General features: G+C 34.6%; 1 protein-coding gene across 3 annotated transcripts in view; it reads right to left on the bottom strand.

Moving 5' to 3' along the window:
• The window catches only part of TPP2 (tripeptidyl peptidase 2), an 84,471-nt gene that overhangs the window by 45,178 nt on the left and 12,243 nt on the right, over positions 1 to 27,050 (bottom strand). For all 3 annotated transcript variants that reach the window (XM_043994780.1, XM_043994781.1, XM_043994782.1), the window contains exons 5-12: positions 26,008 to 26,132; positions 22,005 to 22,168; positions 17,255 to 17,409; positions 12,143 to 12,219; positions 10,128 to 10,255; positions 4,451 to 4,550; positions 2,288 to 2,436; positions 868 to 983 (exon numbers count right to left, since the gene is read on the bottom strand). In XM_043994780.1, the coding sequence (XP_043850715.1) occupies positions 868 to 983; positions 2,288 to 2,436; positions 4,451 to 4,550; positions 10,128 to 10,255; positions 12,143 to 12,219; positions 17,255 to 17,409; positions 22,005 to 22,168; positions 26,008 to 26,132 (1,014 nt within the window). The remainder of the gene's footprint in view (positions 1 to 867; positions 984 to 2,287; positions 2,437 to 4,450; positions 4,551 to 10,127; positions 10,256 to 12,142; positions 12,220 to 17,254; positions 17,410 to 22,004; positions 22,169 to 26,007; positions 26,133 to 27,050) is intronic.

The following is a 27,050-nucleotide window of genomic DNA, read 5'->3' as shown; positions in this document are numbered from 1 at the left end:
CTTATTTCGATTCTTCAAATCCCGCCAAACCCAATTTTCTGTGATGACAAAGGACAGTATCACTGTCCATTCAAAACTGGTTTTTATATTTGATCTTGCAAGGTAAATAAACTGCTTCATTACTTTCCTTTCCGGATGTTACCCTAGTTTGGCCTTGGGCCATTCACCCTTGGCAGTTTTAAAACCCTGCTGGTGTGGAAAGGAGAGGTAGCTTCTAACAAATTACTAACAGACTATATTCTACTATATACAAAAAAAAAGTACTTTTACTTGATAAATCAATATTGACCTCCTGCTTTAGTAAGAACGAAGTAGTTCTGCCTCAATTTCTGTTTTCAAATTTGAAGAAAAATATTTTCTTAATGATTAGCTCTCAAACTATATAGTAACTATATCATGAAAATCTCCTCTTCACATTATAACAATGGTTTTAGTAAAGGCAAAGAAAATAGCTCAATTTACACAAATTCATTTAGCAGTAGCCTATAAACACCACTGCTCTCACCCTCACCTCTTTTTAACTTTGCTTATACTCTTGTACCAATGTAATCACAGTTTAGAAGTCATCCAATCTACCATTATAATTCAATACTACCAAGGCCACTGGCTTAGCCAAGGTTCCATCTTCATTTGTACCCCAATATTTTGCTTAAAAAACAAAACAAAACTGAGTAATGCATGAACAGAAAACTATTCTCTCTTTCATTTGTAGCACAGGAAACTACACTAAGTAAAAGAATGGAATATTTCAACCTAAGATTTAGATAAGTAAAACAAAACTTTCAAAGAGATTATTTCAAAATAAGGTTGTGGTAGGCTGTCATTTTAATGGTTTATAATCCATTTTCTGGCACATGAAAACAATACCTGAATAATACCATGTCCTTGAGCAAATACTTCTATATTTTCAGCCTTTACTGCAGTATTTTCCAGTGCTCTTCTGACTGAATGAACCGTGTAATGAATGTCATTAGCTTTCAGTCCTAAAATATGGAAAAAGAAAATACATTTAAAGAGACCTGGCTTCAGGAAACATTTTCTTTCAACTTGGATTTATGTGTAGGCCTTTGTTTTAGAGTATATCATTTCTGATTTGGAAACAAAAAAACAATTTTGCTGAAATAATAATAGCTAAACTTTATATGGTCCTTAGCGGTTTGTGAAGTATTTTTTACATTCAAGATCTCATTAAATAAAAACCCTGTGAGGTACTTTCCATTATCACATTTTACATATGAGAAAATAAAAAATCATGATTAAGTGACTTGCTAAGATCACTGAACTGGTAAATATCTGTGACAGGAATCTTTCAGATTCCCCTCACCCCCCACACTGCCTCCTAGATAGCACTCCAGGCACCATGTCACACTGTCAAAATAAAAATTTTGGGTGACCAAAGGGCAATGGAGTAATGAATGGCAGGATAATAAAACTTATTACCAATGATGACTTACTTCTACATAAAATGTGGAGTAAAATATGCTACCCATGACATGATGAGTATGATCATAAAAGGAGGGGTGGGCTTGTCACACAGCAAAATACCTATGCTGCCTGCTACCCACAGTATACTAAAAAGAACTAGAGGATGAACCCCACAATTTGGACAATTAGAGATCTACGTCACTTCTCTACTCACACTCCAATGGCTCACTATTGCTTTTAGGACAAAATATAAACTCCTCTAGTTGGCATTTAAAGCCCTTCCTATCTGCCCCAACCTACCTTTTTATATTTTGCAGTCTAACAAAACTGACCTTTCTGCTGTTCCTCACTCATGACACTCCATCTCCCCTCTCCATACTTTTGTATTAATTATTGTCTATGCTTGGGATCACCACCTCCTCACTTCCATCTCAGAAAGCCTCGTTTTCTTCAAGACTTCGTTCATGCCTTTTCTTCTAAATGGAGCCTTTCCTGATACCTCTAAGTTCTTAGGTCTCTCCCTTCTCCCTTACTTTGTATTTATTTTGTATGGACTAGGCATGCTGTCTCCTTTAACAGGATGCACACTCTTTGAGAGCAGAGACTGTTTCATTTTTGGTTTTGTATCCCTACTCCCTAAGAGTGCTGATCATATAGAGCAGATGTCTTAAAACAATGTCCTGATTGACTGTACAGATTTTCTACAAAGATTTATGGAAGACAGTGGAGAAAATGTGTACAGTATGAGAAGGTATGAATAGGCTGCAATTTTTACCCCTGGAAAGAATACCTATATGGATGCTTCGACAGATACATTAATGAATAGAAATAACCTATCAAATGACATACATGATTTGTTTACCTGAGAGTATCAAAGCAATGCCTCCACAAGCATTAGGAGAGGACATAGATGTTCCATTCATGAGCTGGGTTCCCCGTAATGTCCAGTTAGGAACAGAAGCAATAGCTCCACCTGGTGCACTAATACTTACTCCAAGTGCCCCATCAGTACTAAGAATAAAAACAAAAAATATTAACCTTAAATAAGCAATATAGGCAATAGAAGTCTGAGGAATAGCAATTCATCACAGGGCTAATGCTACTTTCCTTTCTCATTTGTATTGGAATACTGGTGAAGCATTAGGAAATGCTAGAACCCTATGTTATTTATAATCAAAGGCAGTGCTGTATAGCAAAAAATCTATTGGACTTGAATTTAGGAGACCTAGCTTTATATCCTGGATTCACACTATATGACCATAAGAAAATCATTTAAGCTCTTTGAGCCTCAGTTTCCTTATCTATAAAATGACAATACATATATTATTTTATTTATTGTACCAGACTTTTATATGAAAAGAACATTGTATACTTAAAGCATTTTACATACAAAGGTGAATAATCATTATATGACCCTATACTAAATCTGAAAAGGCTTTAAATACGGTTGCAGTGAAAGACTGTCTACCATACAATTCAGCTAAGTTCAGAGAAGCTTATCATGATGCATTTTTTCAGCCTCAGCAACTCAGGAAGACTATGAAATTATCAATGGGTCACTATATTCTGTGAAGACAATATATATACATCATATAAACTGGCAAATTAATGAATTGTTTAAATATTAATAGTATGTGCAGCTATTTCTCATTATAAAGCACTTTTTTAGGCCATGAACTTTACATAAACATTAGGTTCTGTTATTTTATTATCTCATTTGACTCCATGAATGTTATGTCATGTCTCTGGCCTCAGCTTCCTTAACTAATAAAATTAGGGGTTTAGAATAGATGAGACCTGATGGTTTTTTCTACTTCTATAACTATGTTAACTAAAAAGTTAATTGGGGGGGGGGGGGGAGCTAGGTGGCACAGTGGATAAAGCACTGACCCTGGATTCAGGAGGACCTGAGTTCAAATCTGGACTCAGACACTTGACATGTACTAGCTGTGTGACCCTGGGCAAGTCACTTAACCCTCATTGCTCCACAAAAATAAATTAAATAAAAAATGAAAAGTTAATTGGATAAGGACTTAAGGTGATCTCCAAAGGAATGGTGCCATGTGCAATTTAAGAGGAAACTCTAGGTAATCTCATTGCATACAATCACTATTACCCTAAGAGAGAAAAAAATTAAAATAACTCTTGAGAAAATGTTATATCTCTGGGATATTTTTTAGCCGGGGCTGCATGACCTAAAAAAAGGGAATAACTCTAGCCATTTAAAACTATTTGGTTAGAGGGCAGCTAGGTGGCACAGTGGATAAAGCACTAGCCCTGGATTAACAACCACCAACACTTACTAGCTGTGTGACCCTGGGCAAATCACATAACCCTCACTCCCCCCCCCCCAAAACAACAAAACCCAACTACTATTTGATTGCTTTTAGTCCTCAGCCTGAATTTTTCCTAACCCAAGATATTACTTCAAAAGCTAAAAGTGGAATGGGCCCTAAAAAGCCTGTTCGAGGAAGCTCTACAAATGCCTGAAGAAACATTTGACTTTATCATAACTCTAAGCGTTAGTATTATAAGATAAAAACACCTATACAATTATCCTAAAGATACAAAAAATGTCACCACATTGTAGCTATTCAGGTTATAGTAACTGAAACCTAATAGAATTTATTCTGCATTTTACTTTCAAAAATAATTTTTTTTTTGTCAAACTATATTCAGAAAATATAAATTAACTGAATTGAGCTTTATTCTGCTATCTACCAGCTCACTTTGTGGTAGCAGTATCAGTAAAATCAGAATCTGACAAAAGAATAGAATTGAGAGAATAAATGAAAGTAAACTTCTATCTAGAGTCCACCTTCTATCTAGTGTCCCTTCAAGCACTAAATCCTAATCCAACCATTTTAGAGAGCATGAAATTGAGTCCCACACAAAGGGAAAAACGGTTGGTCTAAGGTCATAACATTTGGTAAATATAAAAACTTGGGTTTTAATCCGGGTCTTTTATATCCTCTTTTCATTATACCTTTAATATAATACCTTTAAGATATTAAGTCTGACCTACCTAGGGCCTCTAGAAGACCAAGTGTATTGATTTGCAGGTAATTTCTCTCTCAGTGAATACTCAGCCACCATCATATCAGGAGAAACATAAGCACCAACTCCTACAAAACAGATTTCAGAATTAACAAATTAGAACAAAGACAAAAACACTCTCCAATGTTATGTAATATGGAAATAATAACTGTTACATAAAATGTCACTAAATTTATTGCAGAAAAAAATTACCTTGTTAACTGCTGTACCTACAACATTTATTAAATATGTCATATTTAGACTGCAAAGAAAGTTGCAAAGAACAGACAACTATATTTGTTACCAAAGTTCACAATTTGATGAAGGAAACTAATACAAATAAACATAAGTGAAAAACTGAGGTATGACAAATTTTGACAGCACTGAAAAATATTCAAGTTCAAGGCATTTGGAAAGAATATAAATAGTCAGACTTCAGAACCGGGAGAAGCTTGATGAATAATCTAGTCCAATTCCCTTATTTTACAGATGAGGACCCTGAGGACGTACACATTCCTACAGTCACACAGCAGAAGCAGAGTGAACTCCCAAACAAATGTATATCCTTTCTACTACGTAACAATGCCATACAACCTTGGTGGTGGAGGATAAGAATTAAAAGATGTAATTATTAAATAGCTTATGTCTACCTGTTTCATTAGTAATATTTATTTTAAATGAAGTACTCCCCTCCTTAGACCAACAATTGCTACAAAATTGACTTCCTGTTAAGAATACATTGTTTCAAATCCTGTCTCAGACACTTAACACTTACTAGCTGTGTGACCCTGGGCAAGTCACTTAACCCCCATTGCCCCACGAAACAAACAAAAAACCAAGAATACATTGTCTTGGGGGCAGCTACGTGGCACAGTGGATAAAGCACCGGCCCTGGATTCAGCTGGATTCAGGAAAACCTGAGTTCAAATCCAGCTTCAGACACTTGACACTTACTAGCTAGCTGTGTGATCCTGGGCAAGTCACTTAACCCCCACTGCCCCACAAAAAAAAAAAAAAAAAAGAAAAAGAATACATTGTCTTTTTCTATCACCATTAGGAAACACATTATTACATACAACTTAATATCACAACTGTTTTAAGTGGCATCCAATGGTTTTCTGGCCTGAGAGTAACTCCCTACAAAGCTAAATATATATAAGAAGGACTTCTTGATGTTTTATATTCCTCTAGTTCAGAGGCCAAAGACAAATTTGACAAATCTACATTTTTTAAGTTCCTACTAGTTTTAAGTAAGAAATGATAGTAAGTAGGCACTACAAATGAAAATAATGAAATAAGATTCTAAGTCAAGGAGCAGGGCTGAAGTTGAATGCAGAGTAGACACAGAGTCTGTTTTGGTTATTTGTCTGTGAATTCTATCCCTGGACTTAACTCTAAGTTCCTAAAGGGTAGAAACTATGGCTAAAGAACTCTGTGTCTTCCTTTTCCTAGCACTGAGAATTATACGTAAAAGGAGCTCAGTATGTGCCTGTAGACTTAAATTGGATAAATGAGACTAAAACTTAGAAGCACCCACAAATATATAGAGTTCACAGTTCTGATGAAGCAGTTAATGTATTTGGTTTACTATAACTGAGCACACAGAGTTATAGAACTGAATTACTTGAGGAAAACGTAAAAACTAAGTTAAATTATCTAATGAATATAAAAATATTTTCTATATATTGATTTTGTGTATTAAAAATAAAGTTGTGTCACCTCCTCCCAGTTCTCTGGAATCCCTTTATCCTTTAGTTTTTTAGAAAATACATCAAAAGTGGTGCTTAGGGGGTGGCTAGGTGGCGCAGTGGATAAAGCACCGGCCCTGGATTCAGGAGGACCTGAGTTCAAAACCGACCTCAGACACTTGACACTTACTAGCTGTGTGACCCTGGGCAAGTCACTTAACCCCCATTGCCCCGCAAAAAAAAAAAAAAAAAAGTGGTGCTTACTTCTTGTGATTAGTATTTTTTTAACTATTATGCATAATTTTAGTTTAAATAATCAATAAATTATAGCACTTTAGAACAAGTCTAAGGGCATATGCATAATACAAATCCAAGGTTTGAATTAGATGTCTGAAGTCAATAATAGCTCTATGCTCTCATTTTAATTCTGGTAGAAAGAAAAAAAAGCACCTTTTGAAATGGATCACAAACCACTTATTTAATTCAACTGCCAAATATTTTCTATAAACATGTTTAAGGCAATGTGTAGGTACCAAGGGCACAAAGATAAAAAATGAAGGCATTCCTACCATGGAAGAGTACTCAATTCATTGGGCAGATACACAACACATCCCAAGTAATTTCAATATGAACAGAGTACAACTGCCTGAGATGATTAGGAAAACTTGTACAGACTTGGATCTGAGCTGTGCTTTAAAGGAAATTAGAAATCCTATGAGGCAGAAACGAGGAGGGAGCACATTTCTGACATAGAGGAGCATGAGTACAAAGGCATTACCAGGACAGGAAGAGAAATTCCATGCAGAAGTTAAGGTCAGCAGAGCAGTGTGATTAGAATACAGAATGTATGATGAGGAATTATATTAAAAAGGATGAGAGAGGCAAATCTTATGGTGAAGGACTTTTAATAAATCACAAAATAAAACTCCTCTTCATACCTTCCTTTCTTGCTGACTTTTTCATTAGAGAAACTGTGCAGAGAAAACATTAAAGGAAGAAGGAAACCCTCCAAATAAAAAAGAACTTCTAAAAGGAGAACCATCGATCAGCATGAGATAATTAGAAAATTAACAGAATCTTGTCAGAGTTGAAAACATGATAAAGGGGTTTTGATACAAAAGATAAGTGGAGGATAAGAGAAATTTTAAAACCTATAACCTTTCAAATGATTTAAGAGAAAGAAAAGAGGGTAGCTAATAGTTAGAAGGGAAGTATTTGATGTTTAATTGAAGATTGTTTCATAGGAATCACAAATGTTACGTTACCTAGTCCAAAGTTCTCATTTTACAAAACGAAGAAACTAGCTCCAAAACAACATTAAATACCAAGGTCTAACATCTACTTAGAAGCAAAGTTGCGATTAGAACCCAGTACTCCTAAATTTTCTACTATACCATACCATATTAGTGTTAAGTTTGGACATCTCAAAAGTTAAAGTTTTACAGAATTTTAGCTGGAATACAAAATGAGAATACATTTCTATACGAGGACGATGTAAGAATTTATTAAGCTTGACTATGCATATTTTGCTATCAGAATTTGACATTTCTTTTTAATTGAGGGGAACAGAGAAAATAAATGCTTGTTAACTGAAAAAAAAAAAGTACAGCTACACTGGAAAATTGTGTTTACAGCCCTGGAGAAAAAGTGAAGGAGAGATGCCAAACATGTTAAAATTATCATTCTCTGCTGCCACCTCTTGGTGGTGATCTAAATTGAATAAGATCTTAGCTGCTAAAGATCTATGAATTCTTTGAAATCTCTATTAGATTAAAAGAGACAGAATCACGATGCCAGGCTTAAAACAAGATTTCTTTTTTTACAATCTTAACTGGGTCTACCCTAAACCTTCAGGTGCCTAAAAAAAACCATTTTTAACCAAAAATTATCTTTTCTTTCTTTCAATTCTATGGTAGAATTAAAACTCCCCAAATTTATTGACAGCTAAATAAAATTACATTTCTATAGAAAGGATTAACAATCTTGAAATTTCCTTTACGTAGTAGAGAAGCAGATGAAATAGAGGAAAAGACATTGCATGTGTTATTAAAGGCTTGTTGTTTTACCTTATTTCTTTGTTTAAAAGGAAGTGGGAGAGTACACTAGTAAAAAAAAAAGTGGTGACAAAAAGGCATAAACACAATTTTAGAAAATAGAATGGAATATGGTTCAAGGCTATTCTGCTAAAAGCCTTTTCCTGGGAAAAGGAAAGCAACATTGGAAAAACATGATTTTTAAAAATACTCTGAAATATTTGAATTATGGCAAATAAAGTGACGTTATGCCCTTAGAGATAGTAGGAATTTATTTGGCATAAAAAGCATAACAGCTAATTGAGTTAGTGAATTTGTTTTAGGCTACTACAGAATGGGTGGGTGAAAGTCAAGATGGTTTCCAAGAACTAGCAAAACCCTGAGGATGAAATTATTTAGAGACTAACAAAGGAAAATATTTCTCACCTGGTGATTGAAGGCAAGGATAATCTATAGGTTAATGACTAGTGATAGGGAGGCAAACTGGACATATTCCTGAAATGAATCAATGAATCCCAGGTAAATTACTCATTTTAGGTTGGTGGGATGGAAAGGAGGCAGAGGGTGTGTGTTTGGGGGGGGGGGGGGGTGTTGTTGTTCAGTTGTTTTTCAATCATGTCTGATTCTGTGTGACCTCATTTGGGGTTTTCTTGGCAAAGATACTGGGGTGGTTTGCCATTTCTTCTCCATCTCATTTTACAGATGAAGAACTGAGACAAATAGGGTTAAGTGACTTGTCCAACGTCACACAGCTAGTAAGTGGTTTGAGGCCAGATTTGAACTCAGGAACATGAATCTTCCTGACTCCAGACCTAGCACTCAATCCACTTCACCAACCAGCTGCCCTGAAGAGATAGATATAATAGATATACTACATAAACAGGGTTTTGCCATAAACTTGAGCCCCTGTACCAAGTGCTAAGACCTGGTTAAGATTCTACGTGTCTTGATACTACATAGCCTTAACAAAGTGAATCTCTATAACTTGGAAATGTACACTTTGATTTACCTAGTATTTAGCCCAAATGAAAGGGGGTAGGTTACACTTGAAGACAAAAATCAGGAATAAGAGTTGTGTTAGGAGCAAGATAAAGGGGAAAAAAAAAGACCAAGACCGACTGCATGTAGTATCAGAATTAACTGTTAATAAGGTTTTTAGGATTCTATAAGCTTTTCCAATGGTTTTATTATGTCTCCACAATTAAACTTTCCTATAGCACTTAGTAACAACAACTCCAAACATATATATTTTTTTAAAGTGCTGTGTGGTTTTTAAGGAGCAGAACAAAAAGAAAAGGAATTGCTTGAGTGATAGGGAACTTTAGCTTAAAAGGAGAGAAAGTAAAAGATCAGGAGGGTTCAGAGTTGAGGACTGTTTTTTGTTTTTATTTATTACCATCATACATATAGAACAAATTTAAAATAATAAAGAAGGCTGAGGTAATATTTGCCATGTGATTATAAGAAAAAACTGGAGTTCCATTATAATACAGGCAAGTATCTTTTATCATTCAGAAAAACTACTCCTGCTAAAGATTTCCACTCTGTCTTGCACAATAGAAATGAGAATGCCTTCTCATTTCAAAAAAAAAAGAAAGAAAAAAAATTAAATTAATTATTCTGGGTACTATGCTGGGTGCTGCAATTACAAGAATAAAAAAAAGCCCCTACCCCCAAAGAACTCATTTTCTTCCTGAGGGTAGGGAGACAGTAAACATGGGCAGGTGGAGGGCATCTTACAATATATCAGCTTTCAGTTTTCAAAATGTGTGATATCAATGCAAAAGTATGTTATGTTCAATTAAAAATAACAATAAAAAAGGTATTTTTTTCCTCTTAAGATATTCTGGCATTGCCATTCATCACATTGAACTGAATCTTATCATAGGTATCAGTAAGTTTAGAACAAAATATGCACAAATGGCTTTTTAAGCAAAGAACTAACCTATTACACTTGAAGTAGTTCCACCTGGACAACCTACTGTGGAGAGACAAGGACCATTATTCCCAGCACTTGAAACATAGATTATATTATGCTTCCACACAGCTTCATTAATAACTTCACAAATCCTCCTGAAAGAGAGACAGAAGCCCTTTGAATGCACAAAACATTTTCCAACATTTTCCATGGAACTCAAATACTAAGCTGTTTTGTAGTAAGTACACATTACTCAAATATGGAAAAATTCAGAGATTAGTGGTATCAGGAGCTGCCAATCATAGAACTAAAAGAATTATAGGGATGACCTAAAATAGCAAAGAAAAAAAGGAGGAAATATGGTATAGAGACAATCTCTAGAAAGTTTTAATTACAGCAGAACTTGGCTGGGTTGGAGGAGAATTGAGAGAAATAGGCTGGTAAAAGAGATGGAAGAATGCAGACTAGAGAGAGAAGAGAAAAAACTCAATTCAATATTTATTAAGTTCTGATGATGTGCAGCATAGCATGCTGAAGGCTGGGGATATAAAAAGATGGAATGAGAAGTGCTCTCCCTTCTAGCAGCTAAAGTTATGATGGGAAGAAAGGAATTGGATTCATCATGAAAAGGAGTTATAAGCCAGAGGAAGAGGTTGAGCATGTTACAAAATAGTAAGCCTTTTCAGGGCTGAGCAAGATCAAAACAAAGGGGAAATTGATGAATTTTAAAAAGGAGATGAAGGCTAAGGAGTTAGTGTAAATGAGCTTTAAAAGGATACTGGAACAACACAATTAAATACATTTATCTTAAAAACAAAAAGTACAAGGTTTATTAAGATAATAGGTACCAGGAGCAGGAGTAAGTAAGATCAGATACGAAAGTGAAATGATACAGAAGATGTTATGAGGGTTGAACAATATCAGGGCAAGCTGATTTTCAGCAAGGGTTTTATTTATTTTGGTTAATGCCGTATCTATATGTATTTTATTTAAACTAAAGAAGGGTAAGAATAATGGCTTATTTTCATGGTTCTAAAAAATAAAGTTAAGTCACAACCTAGCTATATCTAATACTTTTCTTCTGGTTACTGCTCATTATATTATTGATGATGATATTCAGTATTTTTACTAACAAGTTCAAGAAGTTCGGCTATAATGCATGTTTGAAAAATGTGAATTTGTTCCAATGTGGCCAATCAATAGCCTGAGGCTGTGGATGTGGTAACAATTAGGTATGTATGTTTTTTTGTTTTGTTTTGTTTTGTTTTTTGTGAGGCAATTGGGGTTAAGTGACTTGCCCAGGGTCACACAGCTAGTAAGTGTTGCTCTATCCACTGCGCCACCTAGCTGTCCCTATGTATGTATTTCTAAACTATTTAACATGTATTTAGTAATTATTTATCTTTTTTAAATGGGTCACTGATAAAGTTTTTGAGACCTGTGCCCTAACCTCAATTTTCTCATAAAGTCTGGTGGTTTTTATTGCTTGATTTTGTATATTGAGATACTATAACATTTTGTTGTTGGTGGTTATGTCTGACTCTTCATGATCTCATTTGCGGTTTTCTTGGCACTAGAGTGATTTGCCATTCCTTCTCCATCTCTTTTTTTTTTCTTTTTTGCAGGGCAATGAGGGTTAAGTGACTTGCCCATAAGTGTCAAGTGTCTGAGGCTAGATTTGAACTCAGGTACTCCTGAATCCAGAGCTGGTGCTTTATCCACTGCGCCACCTAACTGCCCCTCTCCATCTCATTTTACGGATGAGGAATTGAGGCAAACACGGTCAATTGACTTGCCCAGGGTCACACAGGTATTAAGTGTCTGAGGCCAGATTTGAACTTAGGAAGATGAGTCTTCCTGACTCCAGGCCTGGCACTCTTTCCACTGCACCATGCAATTGCCCCTTGTCCCCAAAGCATGCAAAATAAAGCAATAAAAATCACCAAACTTAAGAATAAAATGGGATTAGGGGCACAAGACATTATGTGGAAGTTTTTATAGATATGATCACAAATCATTAATCAAGTTTTATTCATACTCACCCAGAATTTGGCCAGTGGGTTGCTTCTCCATAACTATAATTGACGAGATCACATTTATGATTTATGGCTTCTATCATCTGTTTTAAAATAAAGTTTCAGAGTTTTGCTTACATTAGGAATAGAGTACTCTCTTTAGATCAAGCTCATACTATTTTTAAAAATTCAAAGTTCCAAATAAAACATGCAAGTCTACACCAGTCTCAAACTAGTTTATAAGCATAAATCAATCTCAATTTGTTTATAAACTGTAGTTAATTTTGTAGGTGCTATTTTCCTCAAGCAATTATTTTGAGTTTTGTAACTCTGGTATTTCTCCTAGAATAGAGCTTAAAGAAGCAAAAGGAATTTCAGCAAGAAAATGTAGAAAATAAGAGAATTTCAGTTCACTCTAGTCCTACTTTCTGTTTGTGCTACAAATTTGCCATTTTGTCTACCATCAAAACACATTTCTATAGCTCAAGTTTCAATGACCTCTTAAAAGAATTCACCCACCTGCATTTCAGGAAACCTCCATTATCGGTTTTAGAAACAAAACTCTAAACAACATATTATACTGCATCCAAAATGCATGTGAAAAAAAAAATTAAAAACAAGAAACTTCAAGGATTTTACTTGTAGGAGCATTTTATGTAAGTTATTTTAAAAAGCTTGAAGAAAAAAATCATTTAATTTTTAAAAAATCTTACTTTTCAATAAAAATTTCTCTAACCAGTTAATCATTTATATTAACAAGTACAGTTCATATTTTTCAACTGTCTCAGAAAAGGCTTTTATTTTTATATATTAAATACTAGACACAAACAAATATCATCCGAGGGTCTCAAATCTAATTTATATAAGATCTATAAGATAAGGATAAATATGTTAAATAATTTGAAATGCTAATGAAGGGAAAGAGTTCTGGATTAGAAATCTCAGCTCTACTGTTAAATAATCCTTAGGCAAGATACTTGAGCTCTTGAAGCCACAGAGTTCTCTTCTTTCACACAAAAGCATGGAAACAGATGATCTTCCATAAGCTTCCTTTTTCCAACTCTAAAAATTTACTCAGTGCAAACACTATTGTAGGCAATGCTTAACTATAGGGTAAAACTCTTTTTTTTTTTTTTTTAGTGAGGAAATTGGGGTTAAGTGACTTTCCCAGGGTGTCACACAGCTAGTGTTAAGTGTCTGAGGCCAGATTTGAACTCAGGTACTCCTGACTCCAGAGCCGGTGCTCTATCCACTGCGCCACCTAGCTGCCCCAAAACTCATTTTTACAAAACAAAAACCTTCACTAAAGTCCTTCTCCCAAGCTTCATAAAAAAAAGTTTTATTCCCCAAAGACCTGCAGGTATGGTTGACAGGACAGTTGGGCAGGCAAAAACATTTTACAGCATATATGCCTAAGTAAATATAAGTCAATTTGAAGAAAGGACATTGCTTACTATGGGGGGAGGGGAAGAAAATCAGGAAAAACTTACAAGAGAATAAAGACTCTGAAAGGTACAGATGAGAAAGAAATACATTCCAGGCAGTTAGTAAATAAACATTTATTAAGCACCTACTATATGCCAGGCACTGAGCTAAGTGCTAGGGATATAAAGAAAGGCAAAAGATATTCCTGCCCTTGAGGAGTTCACAATCTAATGGCACAGGGGATGGCTTTTGAGAATTCAAAGAATAGTAGGAATTTCATATTTGGGGAGTCTAGTGTGACTGAACTATATAGGATAAAAGAAATAAGAAGACAGACTACAAAAGTCCATTTGGAGCCAGATTGTGGAAGGCCTTAAATGTCAGGCTAAGGAGTTTGGTCTTTTATCCAGCAAGAAGGAAATAGGGAGACATGCTGAGGGTATGGGACAGGAAGAAAACATTTTAGTTTGTGTCCTTTAGGAAAATTACTTTAGCAATTTTGTGGAGAATGGACTGGGGAAAGGGGTAATCACTTAAAAGGTTAGTAAGTCTTACAAAAGTCTAGTCAAGAAGTGATGGGAAAGTCAAGTGGAAGCCAGGTGAACAGAAAAAAAGAATGCAAGAGATTTCATGGAAGCAGATTAAGCCTTGGCAAAAGATTGAGTTAAGTAGTTAAGAGACAGTGAAGAATTAAGGATGACAAAATTATAAAATCATATCAAGAATGGTGATGTTTCCAAAAGAAACAAGGAGATTTAGAGAAGAGAGTATGAGAGGAAAGATGATTAGTTCAGTTTGGGGTAAGCTGAGCTAAACTCAAAGGTTAGCCAAGAGAAGATGCCCAGTTAGCAGTTAAGAGACGCAGTCCTGGGCTTCAGAAGGAAAGCAACATGGAGGCAAAAGCACTGAATTTGGAATCAGAAGACTTAGGTTCAAATGCCACTTAGACTACTTACTGCAAGTATAACACTGGGCTAAGTCTCAACCTCTCTAAGCCTACATTTTCCTAATGAGGTGGGTTAACCTCTGAGGTCCCTTTCCAGCTCTTAATCTGATTTTATGATCCTAATGCCATGGAAACAAGGAAAGAGATCATCTAGAATAAAGAAGTGACAATTTTAAAGACTGCAGAAGTCAAGGAGGATGAGGACTGAGAAAAGGTCCCTTAATAGTTACAAGACTTTAAAGAACATAAAGAAAACCATTTTGGTTCTTTAAGGCTAAGCCAATAAAATAAAAGTTGTAGAAGTTTCTATCCAGGCTGAAAAGGTAACATGTATGGGATCAACAACATTCTATACATTTTTATGGTTTAAAGAAACACTATTAAAGACTAAGTACAAAAAGCTGGTTAATAAGTTATAAATTGTAGGGGACCACAACCATTTATGAAGCCTGCCTACTAAAATACAAATGGAATATCCCACATAAATGACTTCTGAAATTTTAAAATAGTGAAGAAAAAAATGTTTGAATAATCATGTTCTATAATAAACATCAGTGTTTTCCCATTTTTTATTTTATTAATAAGTTCAGAAAAAAAATTTAAAAGACATAAAAGCCTCAATAAATATCATTCAATTTTTTTCACTAACCACTTCGATTTCCTGGGGTAGGGATGTGAGTAGGAAAAGAGAATACAAAAAACCCCATAATTTTGTAAGCCCATAGCTATCCCAATTGTGAAAATGGAGTATTACACTAAATACTTTTATGTTTCCTTGGCTTACCAGGAAAAAACAACAACATGTGTGTGTGTGTCTGTGTGTGTGTGTGTGTGTCTGTGTGTGTGTGTGTGTGTGTAACATTAAACTATCAGTAATTAATACTAGTTTACTAAGTCTTAAGAAACTGGAAAAGTCCATTGAAGGAGCTCAAAAATAGTTTATTTCAATAAATCTCCTGTATCTAGCAATGCTGGGAGACTGTCATCTCCTATCTCTTGATTGTCAAAATTTCTTAAGCTTAATCCTTTAAATGCTAAAATATTTTAAACCATTTTTCTTGGAAATATAAAATGTACTATTTACTTCCTTGACACCTTAAATAGAGTATGCTGAATACAATTTAACTTTTTCATGGCATCTCAGGATTATCATTATTTTAAAACATTGATTTTTTTCTGTAATATATAGAACCCTCACAGACTTCTGAAGAATTTGAGGCTCTTTATCACTAAAATAAATGGACCAGGGGGCGGCTAGGTGGCACAGTGGATAAAGTACTGGCCCTGGATTCAGGAGTACCTGAGTTCAAATCCGGCCTCAGACACTTGACACTTACTAGCTGTGTGACCCTGGGCAAGTCACTTAACCCCCATTGCCCCGCAAAAAAAAAAAAAAAAAATGGACCCAAGCTATTGTGCGTTGAAGTTTTTCTGTTTCCTCTTTCTGTTAGAAGATAATAGTTGTATTTCTTGTTGCTATTAGTATATGCACCTCTTAAATTATCAAGGGTGTGGGCTTGTTATATTTTGCTGACAAGGCCTTTTTCACTTAATCCTATGTTTTAAGTTAGGCTTCAGACAATTGAGGCTGCTGAAAGTAAACTTCCAAATCTATGGTGCTTCTTTTCCTTTGTTCAGTGGTTAGCACTACCATATACAAATTAGATGTTTAATAATTTCATAACGATAACCTTATTAGTTCTACAAACTCTAAGATGGGAAAGAGGATTTTTAAAAAATCACTTTAGGAATACAAAAAACTGGCAAAGAAAAAAAAGAATCATTTAACTAAAGCCATATAATAAAATTATGGCATGCCTACAATAAAAACATGTTTCTAGATTTCACCGTGCCAATCTACATTTCCCTGATCATATATTCCCCATTCAAACCAAATCACCTTCTGGGTCATTTATACCTCCTATTATCAGCCATATTATGTGTATATATTCTTATGTGCTTGATATCTGATATACATCTATTTATCTGCAAACAAAAAAATAAGAAATGAAGTATTCACATACTAAAAAAGAAAATCTATCCTAGAAAAGCTAGAAGGGAAGAGACAAGGCAGTTGTATGAACTTGACTGAGTCACTCTATCTACAATGGTCTCAATTTCTTATCTGGAAAATGATGAGGAAGGTCAACTGATATTTAAAGTCCTAGCAATGATACTTCATGATAATAACATAGGACACTATATTATCACTCCCACTTGCTCCACAAATTTATTTTGACTCCATGGCCTCCAGATTAGTTAGAATGAATGGAATAGATTGCCTTAAGACCTAATGAGCTCATAGCTACTGGAACTGCTCAAGCAAAGGCTAGATAACTGTGGGATGATTTTGGAGGAGAAGATTCACACTATGGGTAGGAGAAGTGTCACAGCTCTAAGATTATGTGACCAAAAAAACCCCCAAAAAACAAAACAAACAAACCCCAACAAACTAGGGGTACTGAACTCAGAACAAATCTAATAAATATTTAAATGACATTTTTAAAATGTTAGTCTACCTAACATATAGAAGAGACCTTTCTATTATAACAAACCTTAAATTGTCTAAATACTTCAATGTGGTAATATAATAAATGTGAAACAGAATTAGTTCAAATTATGGGGTTTGAATTTTATCTTCCATTTCCTGATAAGGGGCTAATTAGACATACAAGTGAACAAGCCAATAGATAAGCAGGCAATTAGAAGACCAAGGACAAAAAGAATCTTCTATCACCAAGGTCTAGATTAATATATTGAATACTCACAGCTCTTATAAGACCTGTGCCAGTTTCCATAGTGCTTAATCTTGTATCACCAATCTTGATTGCAAGAATCTGAGCACCAGGAGCTATACCATTTCGTTCAGGGTCTTGTGGAAAGTATCCAGCAGCTATACTAGCTACATGTGTCCCATGAGCTCCTATGGACAAAAGAAATGTGTGTATGAGAAAACTTAAAATTTTATAATGATGGTTTCACTGTTTTATTTACACATTTATAATTATTTATAAGAAAAATATTTTAGTTGGCTTTAAGGTACTGAATGAAGATAATCTTCAGATAATGTCTTTAAAAAGAAAACATTTTTCTTAACTGTAAGACTTTTACAATGCTCTAATTTCCTTTTAATTATAATTTGTTAATAAGCCTCTTGGCATACAACTATTCCAGGACCCTATTCAAGTCACTAACTCATCAGCATTAAAATAGTTCACTAATTTAATTCATCATACAGCTACCCTGTGTCTAAAACTGCATCATTACAGAATACTCAAGTTATTTGCAACTAAGATTTATTAAAAGCCTTTGTGTTTAAGACTGTGCTAGTGGTATAGGAATTGCTGATTCAAAAAACCCCAGCAATATCTAATTAAGAGTTAACTTCAAAAAAAAAAAAGTTAGCTTCCATGACAGAACGAATGCCAAATACATTTAGATAAAGGAAATATAACTAAGCTAAATCAGGAAAGGCTTCAAAAGAGACTGGCTTTAAAGGAAATTCATGCTATGAGCTGACAAAGAAAAGAGAGGGAGAATTATTTATCAAGGTACTTTTTAAAACTTCCTACAAAGGCAGAGAATCTGTCATATATGAGCAGTGGCAAAGTATAAAATTTTAATGTCATTTAGAGAATGGCAGGATTTAGATCTGGAACCTTAGAGATGTAATTTAAGTACCTTATTTTACATTTTGGAGAGTTGATGTTAAGTGCTTTGCCCTTACTCACACAGGTTTTTAAGCAGAATCTCTGATTCCAAATGAAGCTCTTTCCACCGTACCACTCTAACTCAATGGGTTTCTATGTGCTACATTCAATAGGCTGTTTCCCCCTCCTTTTAAATACTTTTGTTGCAATTAGAAGCAGTGACATTAGGTGTCATTACTTCAGTCATGGCCACACAGATCAGACAATAAAGCTTATAGGACAGCGGGCATAAGTAGGCAAGATTTTAAGATTTATACAAGCATGTGTTTCTTTGGAATCTAAAAAAAAAATCCTTGACTAAAAAGATGAACAAAATGTCTGGGAAACAATTGAATAAACCATGGTGTATGTACGTAATGGAACATTATTATGTAAAAAGAAATGATTATAAGGAATTTGGAAAAATATATGGAAACTGATGGAACTGGAAACATGAAAACTGAAGGAGAAACATGGCATTGATTATAGGTAAATTAGGTAGAACCAGAATAATATGCAAGATCACTACAGCAGTGCAAGTGAACAAATTACTAAAAGGAAGCTAAACTCTTAGTAACTGAAAAACCAACAATGGTCCAAGAGAACAGGAAATGGAATATATGTCCTCCCTAAAGATTACATGAGTGGGGGAATACTAAAGTGGAATGTTATATACAACATCAGATATGGTTACTGCATAAGATGTTTTTGCTAAACTTTTCTTTGTTAAAAGAAAAGGAACCATTTTGGGGAACAGAGGGGAAAAAAGTAAAAACAATATATCAATTTAAAAAATTAAAAATAATATGGATATAACATTCTTAAACATTATAATGAAAAAGAATATATAAGGCACAATTTTAAAGAAAAAAATCTAAAGGAGAAAATTTTGTATATTTTCCACTAAATCTCTAAAGGTCTTTCCCCAAATACTCATTAGATTACAGGTTTACTTCAACTCATATTGCTAAGTGGCTCTAACCTAAAGGTTATTAGGTGAAATATTGCTGTGGACAATAGAACCATGGATTTAGTGTTAAAGAGACCTTAGCAATGATTAAACCCTCTCATTTTAGAGATGAGGTGAATGAAGTTCAGAGTGATAAAGTTTGTTACCCAGAGTCACTGAGATTATAAGAAGCAGAAGCTGAATATGAACCCACTCTTCTGACTAAAATCCAGGGTTCTTTCCACTACCCTTTTTTACTGTTTTAAATGGTTCCCTAATAACAGTATTGTTTGCAACATCAGGTTTGGTTACAATACATCAATAAAGTTAGTGCCAAAAAATGTTGGTTGGGGATAGTACCTGCGGATATTCTTGTACTAACTTATCCCATACATCCTGTAATATAACTATCCAAGAGCTAGTAAAAAGCTCAAAAAATTTTGGGTTATCATGACATCAAAGCCCTTTCAGACTACCTATCTTACACAACACTGTTTTCTTCTTTCATAGTACCAGTCTATGGAATTCATTTAGGTTGTCAGAGTGAATTTAAAATGGCCCCCCTTTGCATTTCTAACATCAGATCACAATCTGTGTGACATTCTTCCTGACTCTCCTGCATCTTCCTAGTGTATATAAGAAATGAAATTATAGCTATGTAAGGAGAACAAGCACTCGAAGCTTCTAACTTTCACATAAATATTTTTAACCAAAAGGTTTTCCTGTTGGTAGTTTTGGTCTATTCCCTTTCAAAAATGGCTATTTCTAGGTCCTTCTTACCAAATAAATGAGCTGAAATGTATAATGACACTACTTAAATGCTAGTCATGGCTTTAACTAACACATAGCATCAGACACAATTAGCTCCTCTGAACCAATTACTAAAAGAGGTTGCATACTGACCAGAATAAAATCTTTAGAACAAAGATTTTCAAGTAGAGATAAAGTAATTTCATAACAAATTTGAATAAGATAGAGGAAGAGTTATGAATATCAGGGTGAGAACTCTAGATTTGTTTCAAAGCACAGTAAGAAGCCATTATAGTTTTGTAAGCATGGATGTGACAAGATAATATCAGTTTAAAGTGATGTGACATGAAATGAATGGGAAGAGAAATAAAAAGCAGGAGGTTAAGTTATTGTAGCAAAAGGCTAGTCTATGTTAGTAACAGTGTAATGGAGAAATAAATAAATCAGAGACATTTCGAAGGAAAACTCTAGAGAACTGGAATATAGGAAGTAAAGAGGGAAAAATCAAATATGACTCCAAGGTTGACCCCAGAGAGATCAAAAAAGAGCGGTGCCAGTAATAAAAACACGGAAGTTAGTAAACAGAAGGATAGCGGTGACCAATAATACCAAATCCAGCAGAGACGCAGGTAGAAGACTAATAAAAATGATTCGAGTAGATAGAGGGCTTCATGAAGTAGCGTCAGTGGAAACCAGAATACAAGGTTAACAGAAGCAGAAAGTGAAGAAGTGGAGATAGCACTTACAGACCCCTTTCTTTGAGGAATGTGATTATTACAAGAAAAGGTTCTTTGATATAATGTTGAGTAAAACATGTGTTGATGGATTCAGAACTTGTTAAGAATTTTATTGTGTTTTGCACAGTGAACAGTACCAAAGCCCTTGGGATAAATCAATCTGAAGTTACTACATATATGGAAAACATATAAAATCCTAATATTAATAAAGGAAGTCTTCCTTATTCAATGGTAAATTAGTACCAGAAAAAGTCCACTAAAGGGAATCCACTTAAAACAGGGCTCAATATCTCAGAGTAAATAGTAAAAAAGGAGGTTTAATTGCAACTTCATCCTGAAAATGAAAGTAAAAATTATAAAATTTTTATTCTATAATAATAACTAGGCCATAATAGCAACTTTTGTGTTAATTTTTAAAACAAGAGATGAATTAGTGTGGAATTTTTGGGTATAATTTTTTCCAACAAAATTATATAATAACAGACATAACACCCTACAGTTTTCTTTTGACTTTCAAAGCAGAAACATAATGTGACCCATTTGAAAGCTTCATCAATTTTCTTAACCCTTTGATATTGTTAAAAAACTTTCATATTTTTTTTTACCACAATATTAAAACCATTCTTTCGAAGTGCCTGACCAACAAAAATTTCAAGTGATGACTAGGGCAGGGGATGAAGAGAAAAAGTGATCTGGGAAGGAATGTTTGAATCAGAACTAATTTTACGAATAGGTATCATTAGTGTGTTGTGATGATTTCTGCACCCCTAAGCAATCTCATAGGGAAATAACATTACAGTACAGGAAGTTAACCTCAAGTCAGCAAGATCTAAGTTCAAATCTTCCTCTGGCACATACTAGCTATTGTGACCATTTAACCAAGGCCAGGGCACTTAACTTCTCAATGATCCAAGCAACTTTTTACTATGCCAAATTGCAGATCATTTGCTGATCTGCACTGGCAGTTTTCCTGACAAAAGATGTACCTATAACAATGAAACCACAAGGATAAACTATAATGAACACATTTTTAACTGTAGGTACTTGATAATGAGTTTGTGGATACTTTAAGATTCCTTGTAGTTACTGAAATAAGCTGATAAAAAGTCAAGTACAACCAAAGGTGGAAATGTATTTAAAATATGGTATTCTTTTAACTACTCAAATATATACAGCTTCATAATTTTCAACATGTATTCTTTTTAATCATACTAAATGTTGATATTGTTTTATGGTAAGTTGGGAATCAGGAGACCTTTAATTTACTCTCACTAATTAGTTGAAATGAGAAGGTTGGCACTCTCTAAATTCTTTACAAATCTAAGATTTGAGTATTTTGATCCTTAGATTTAAGATACATCATTATTAGCTACATAGATTAGAGGAAAAATACCTCCGCTGGTCACGATAGAAAGTAGGTTTCCATCATCATATATATTAACAGAGTAATTCAACATCTCAGCTGTGCCAAAAGAACCATACTCCTGGGCTTCTTTGTAGTTTCTTAATACAGTACTATTACTTAAGTCCCCACCTTCATTTGAATCAATGCAGGCTCTGTGAATTGAAAATAGGAATAGTTAATATTCAAATGTCTATTTTATAGACAATTATGTGTCACTAACTGTACAATTTCCCTTTGCCTCTGCCCCTTCCTTTATGTAATTTGTTTATATTTCTGAAAAATCTCATAATCACTATTCCTTAAGGATAAGGGCCTACCATATTTACCTCAAACGCATACCAAAGTAAATGCCAAGTTTTGACCTCTTCATTCAAAGGTCTTTAAAAAGAGAGTAGCTAGGTAATTATATAAAGGCTACCAGCATAAAAGAAATCATATTGCATTATACATGGCTGAGGCAATCAATGTGAGATAGGCTTTAGAGCTATTTCAAATGAATGGGATACTTGATTCCCCTCACTAGAGGTCTGTAAATTATAACTGAACCATCAGCAAAAAGGCAGAAGAGAGAATCCAGCTCACCCTGAGTTCAAATCATGTCTCTGATACTTAAATACTTTGCTAGCTGTTTGACCATGGACAAATCATTTAGCTTGAGTCTCAGCTTTCTCATCTGTAAAAGTGGGACATCTACTAATCAAGATTAATGTGAGCTTCAAGTGAAATGATGTACACAAAACACTGCAAACTTTATAGAACTATTTAAATGTGAGCAATGACCATTTTATATTTAGCTCTGTAGCGTCCCCCAAACTCCAGTTCATATATCTACCTACATGTTTCTCTAATACCTCAGCCAACATTATCTAAAACCAGTCATCTTTCCCTCAAATCCATCCCTCCTCCTAACTTAGCAATACTGTTGATACAGCCACCATCTTCCCAGAGAGGTTTTTAAAGTTATCTTTAAGTCTTCTATCTTCCTCATTCCCCATATCCGATAGATAATTTGTCAAATCCCGTTGATTCCATTTGTATCATCTCTCCCAAATAGTCCTCTTTCCCAATCTCTGCCATAGCCTAACTAAAGTCCTTGGAATATCAAATTAGTGTGCTGCTCATATAACTAGTCCACCCTTCATACAGATGTTAAAATATTCTTTTCTAATGTACACATCTAATCATGTCATTCCCTCATTCAAAAAAAAGCTTCAATGGCTACCTACAACCTATTGGGGGAAAGAACAGTTCCCTTTTGTCTTCCAAAATATGATTCCAATCCTACCTTTCAACTTTATTTATACTACTTTTCATCTCATATTCTGCTTCAGCCAAAGTGGACAACTAGTACATGATTTCTATCTCATTCCCCTGATCCATGTATCCAGAGACCTTCTCTCCATATTTTCACTGGTTGGAAAGCTGCTCTTTCTTTTCCAATCTTAATTCACATGCCAACGCCTCTCTGAAGCCTTCCCTTACCCCTGATGAAAGCGATCTCTTTACTCAAATATTCTTTTAGCATCTTGTATAGATCTTTCCTTTGCCCTTACCACATCTACCTTTTATTGTATATAACTACATATGATTAAAAAGTGCACCACATCCTTGTTCTCCCCAATCTGATTATAAGACTATCACTGTTATGCCTAGAACAGTTACTTAGACATGCAAGGTACTTGATAAACAATTAAGTAGGAAATGGAAGCAGATATTCATAAATATTGCACCAAAGGATAACCTCTTTGTTATTACACAGGGAGAAATATTTACCTAGAATATTTCACTTGAAAGAACTTATGGCAACTACATCAACAAAGCTATGGTAATGGGCTGAGATGTGATATTTAACTGGATAATATAACAGCAAGTTCATAATCTAGTCATTTCTGAATCCCTTAATAGTATCGAGTACATCTTGCAATCAGTAACCATTTACTAATTTCCTACAATGTGCTAGGCATTGTGCATAAAATACAAAAAGGAAACAGTCTCTGCCCTCGAGAGACTTATATTCTATCACGGGAAACAAAATGTACATAAATAAGTATACTCAATTGATAAAACATAAAATCAAGGGATCACCATTCACACTGCAAAAGGATTCTTTGCTATACATTTATTAAAAGTTAAGGCTGGTGGTACAGCTAGGTGGCGCAGTGGATAGAGCACCAGCCCTGGAGTCAGGAGTACCTGAGTTCAAATCTGGCCTCAGACACTTGACACTTACTGGCTGTGTAACCCTGGGCAAGTCACTTAACCCCAATTGCCTCACTAAAAAAACCCAAAAAACCAAAACCAACCAACCAAACAAAAAAAGTTAAGGCCTGGGGCCTAGGTGGCTCAGTGGATAAAGCACCGGCCCTGGATTCAGGATGACCTGAGTTCAAATCCAGCCTCAGACACTTGACACTTACTAGTTCTGTGACCTTGGGCAAGTCAGTTAACCCTCATTGCCCTCCCCCCTCCCAAGTTAAGGCCTGGAGAGACAAAGAAAAAGGTCGAAGTCTATGACAAGCTAATAATCAAAACTTGAAGAATAATGCACAATAATAGTAAACTGAAGTGTCAAAGGCAAAAAATACAAAAAATACAAACCAGGATCACACACAAACACACATATATAAATTGGGGGGGGGGGCCGCCAGGGCAATGACGGTTAAGTGACTTGCTCAGGGTCACACAGCTAGTAACTGTCAACTGTCTGAGGCAGGATTTGAACTCAGGTCCTCCTGTCAGCTATCTGAGGCAGGATTTGAACTCAGGTCCTTCTGAATCCAGGGCTGGTATGCTTTATCCACTGAGCTACCTAGCTGCACCTTATAAAATAAGTTTTTAAAAATTAGGCCTATTAACCTTGTGAGATCTACATCATAAAGGGACCAACTTTGATCTCCTATTAAACATCTCTTATAGGCATAGTCATATTGTCAGATTAAGAACACTTGGGATGGATGCATCATTGATTTGACTTTATTTACTATACAAACATATCAATCACAAGGTTGTCTGGACCAATATTGTTTTAAAGTACAGCCTGCCTGACATTACTAACCAAGGCTAACATAAAATAGCAAAACTTTACTATTTATCATGGCTAGTGTCTCAAGAGGAAAATTCCTTCATACTACCAAGTACCACTTTCCACCCATATAATTCCCATTTTCCTTCAGAGCTTTCAATACACAGACCAATCAAAAAATAACCGTTTGGATAAGATCACTGTAGCATCTTAACCCCACTCCCCACCCCCTGCCTAAGGTCCTGCCTCAACTGAAAATAGAGGATTAGTACAGCTGTTAGTCACAAAGAGAAAAAGCAAGAGGTTGCTGTATAGGGAAATAGCACCACTTCAATGGAATCCTTTATTCCCCTATCCCCACCACGTGAGAATCCCCAGATATCTAGGGGCCAAGGAAGGAAGGCAGACACAGTACATATTCCCATTAAAATATTTCATTGTCCCAAATCTCTGTAAAGACCCAATTTAAGGTTTTATAGTTAGATTTTTTTTTTTTGGCCAATCACTAATGCCTCTCTCATTTGTAATTAAGTTACTGTGAACCCAGGGCATCCTATAATGTTATTTGACAAACATTTCAGTTAAATATTCACAACAGAGTTCTTTTAAAAAGCAAGTACATTTAAAACAATTCAATTTACAAAATCATCACTTAATATACAAGTTAACATACTTGTGACAAAAGATGAAGTATACTTTAAAAATGTAGTTCCTAAAGGAATACAAGAGCCTTAGTGCACTTTTAAGGTTTAATAGCCTAAAACCACACTAAGACTTTGGGGACACCTTGTACAGCTAAAGTATGCAATCTTTCCCAATGCTTCATACATTGCTTTTCGTGTAGTTTGGACAGTAGAATTACTGTTATGTAAGACAATAATTAGGATATTTTGTAAGATTTAATTTTGCTCTAGACCACAATTTTTTTTTAAACTATTGAAATATATAAGAAACATAGAATGAATTTACCTCCAAGTTTCACCATCGTGCCAAACTATACAGTCATACACAGGGCCAGGGTCACTATATTTTTTCTCAAAAGAATTTAACAGTTCTACTTGACTTTGAAGCTCCTCCTTGATTAATTTACTTAACTAAAAAAGATAACACAAACATGCATATTTGGGGGTACATTTTAAGAATGAATATATACCACAACTCTACTTATAAATGTAATCCGCATAACTACAACACTTTCTCAATTTTATACTTTGCTGTATGAACTTTATTCCAATAAAGAAAGTCATTTTATTTTCCTCCCCTAAATTGTGGTTCCATCTAATGAGATGGCTGTAAATTAAGTCCTCAAACCTTATGATAAGAACACTTGTCTTGCCTTATTCCTATAGCAGTTAACAAAATAAACAGCTATAAATGCTCTCTAATCAGTTTTACTAGCTATTTAAAGAACTGGTTATAAAAGAACTCATGTTACTTAATCCACCAGCTCATATTACATAGAACATTAAAGATCTAGGAAAAAAAGAATCAACTCCTTAAGTATCCACATTAGTTATAGAAACCACAGGTTTTCAATTCTTTTCAACTTAATAGGCTAAAGAAAAAACGACTATTTATTGGATAGATCAATCTCCATTTTAGAGTTGTTAAATCATGTATAAATCAAGGATGTTTTAAAAACATTTGAAATAATAGATATTTAAGAAATGGTTAATAGCAGCCACCATCTCTATTACAAAAACTTTAAAAAAAAAATATAAAGAACTTAGCAATGTACATGTTATATTCCTATAATTTTTCAAAACAGCCAATGGTAAAGCAAATCTATTACAGAGTTAGAAAATGAGATTCCAAAATAAAACCTATATAAAAGGTTATATTAAAACCAGTGAGCTAACAAAGGACTCAGTGATTCTTTTCATAGACAGCAAATGTGAAAATTATTTTGAGGATGGGACTACATAAAAGTTTTGAAAATAAGCATACAAAGCTTTCAAGTTTGTTCCACAAACATTGTATCCATATCTACAGGTGATAAAAAAAGTTTAGAA

The sequence above is a fragment of the Dromiciops gliroides genome, chromosome 3 (assembly GCF_019393635.1).
Source record: "Dromiciops gliroides isolate mDroGli1 chromosome 3, mDroGli1.pri, whole genome shotgun sequence".
NCBI lineage: Eukaryota > Metazoa > Chordata > Mammalia > Microbiotheria > Microbiotheriidae > Dromiciops > Dromiciops gliroides.
This window is presented reverse-complemented; position numbering and strand designations above follow the sequence as displayed.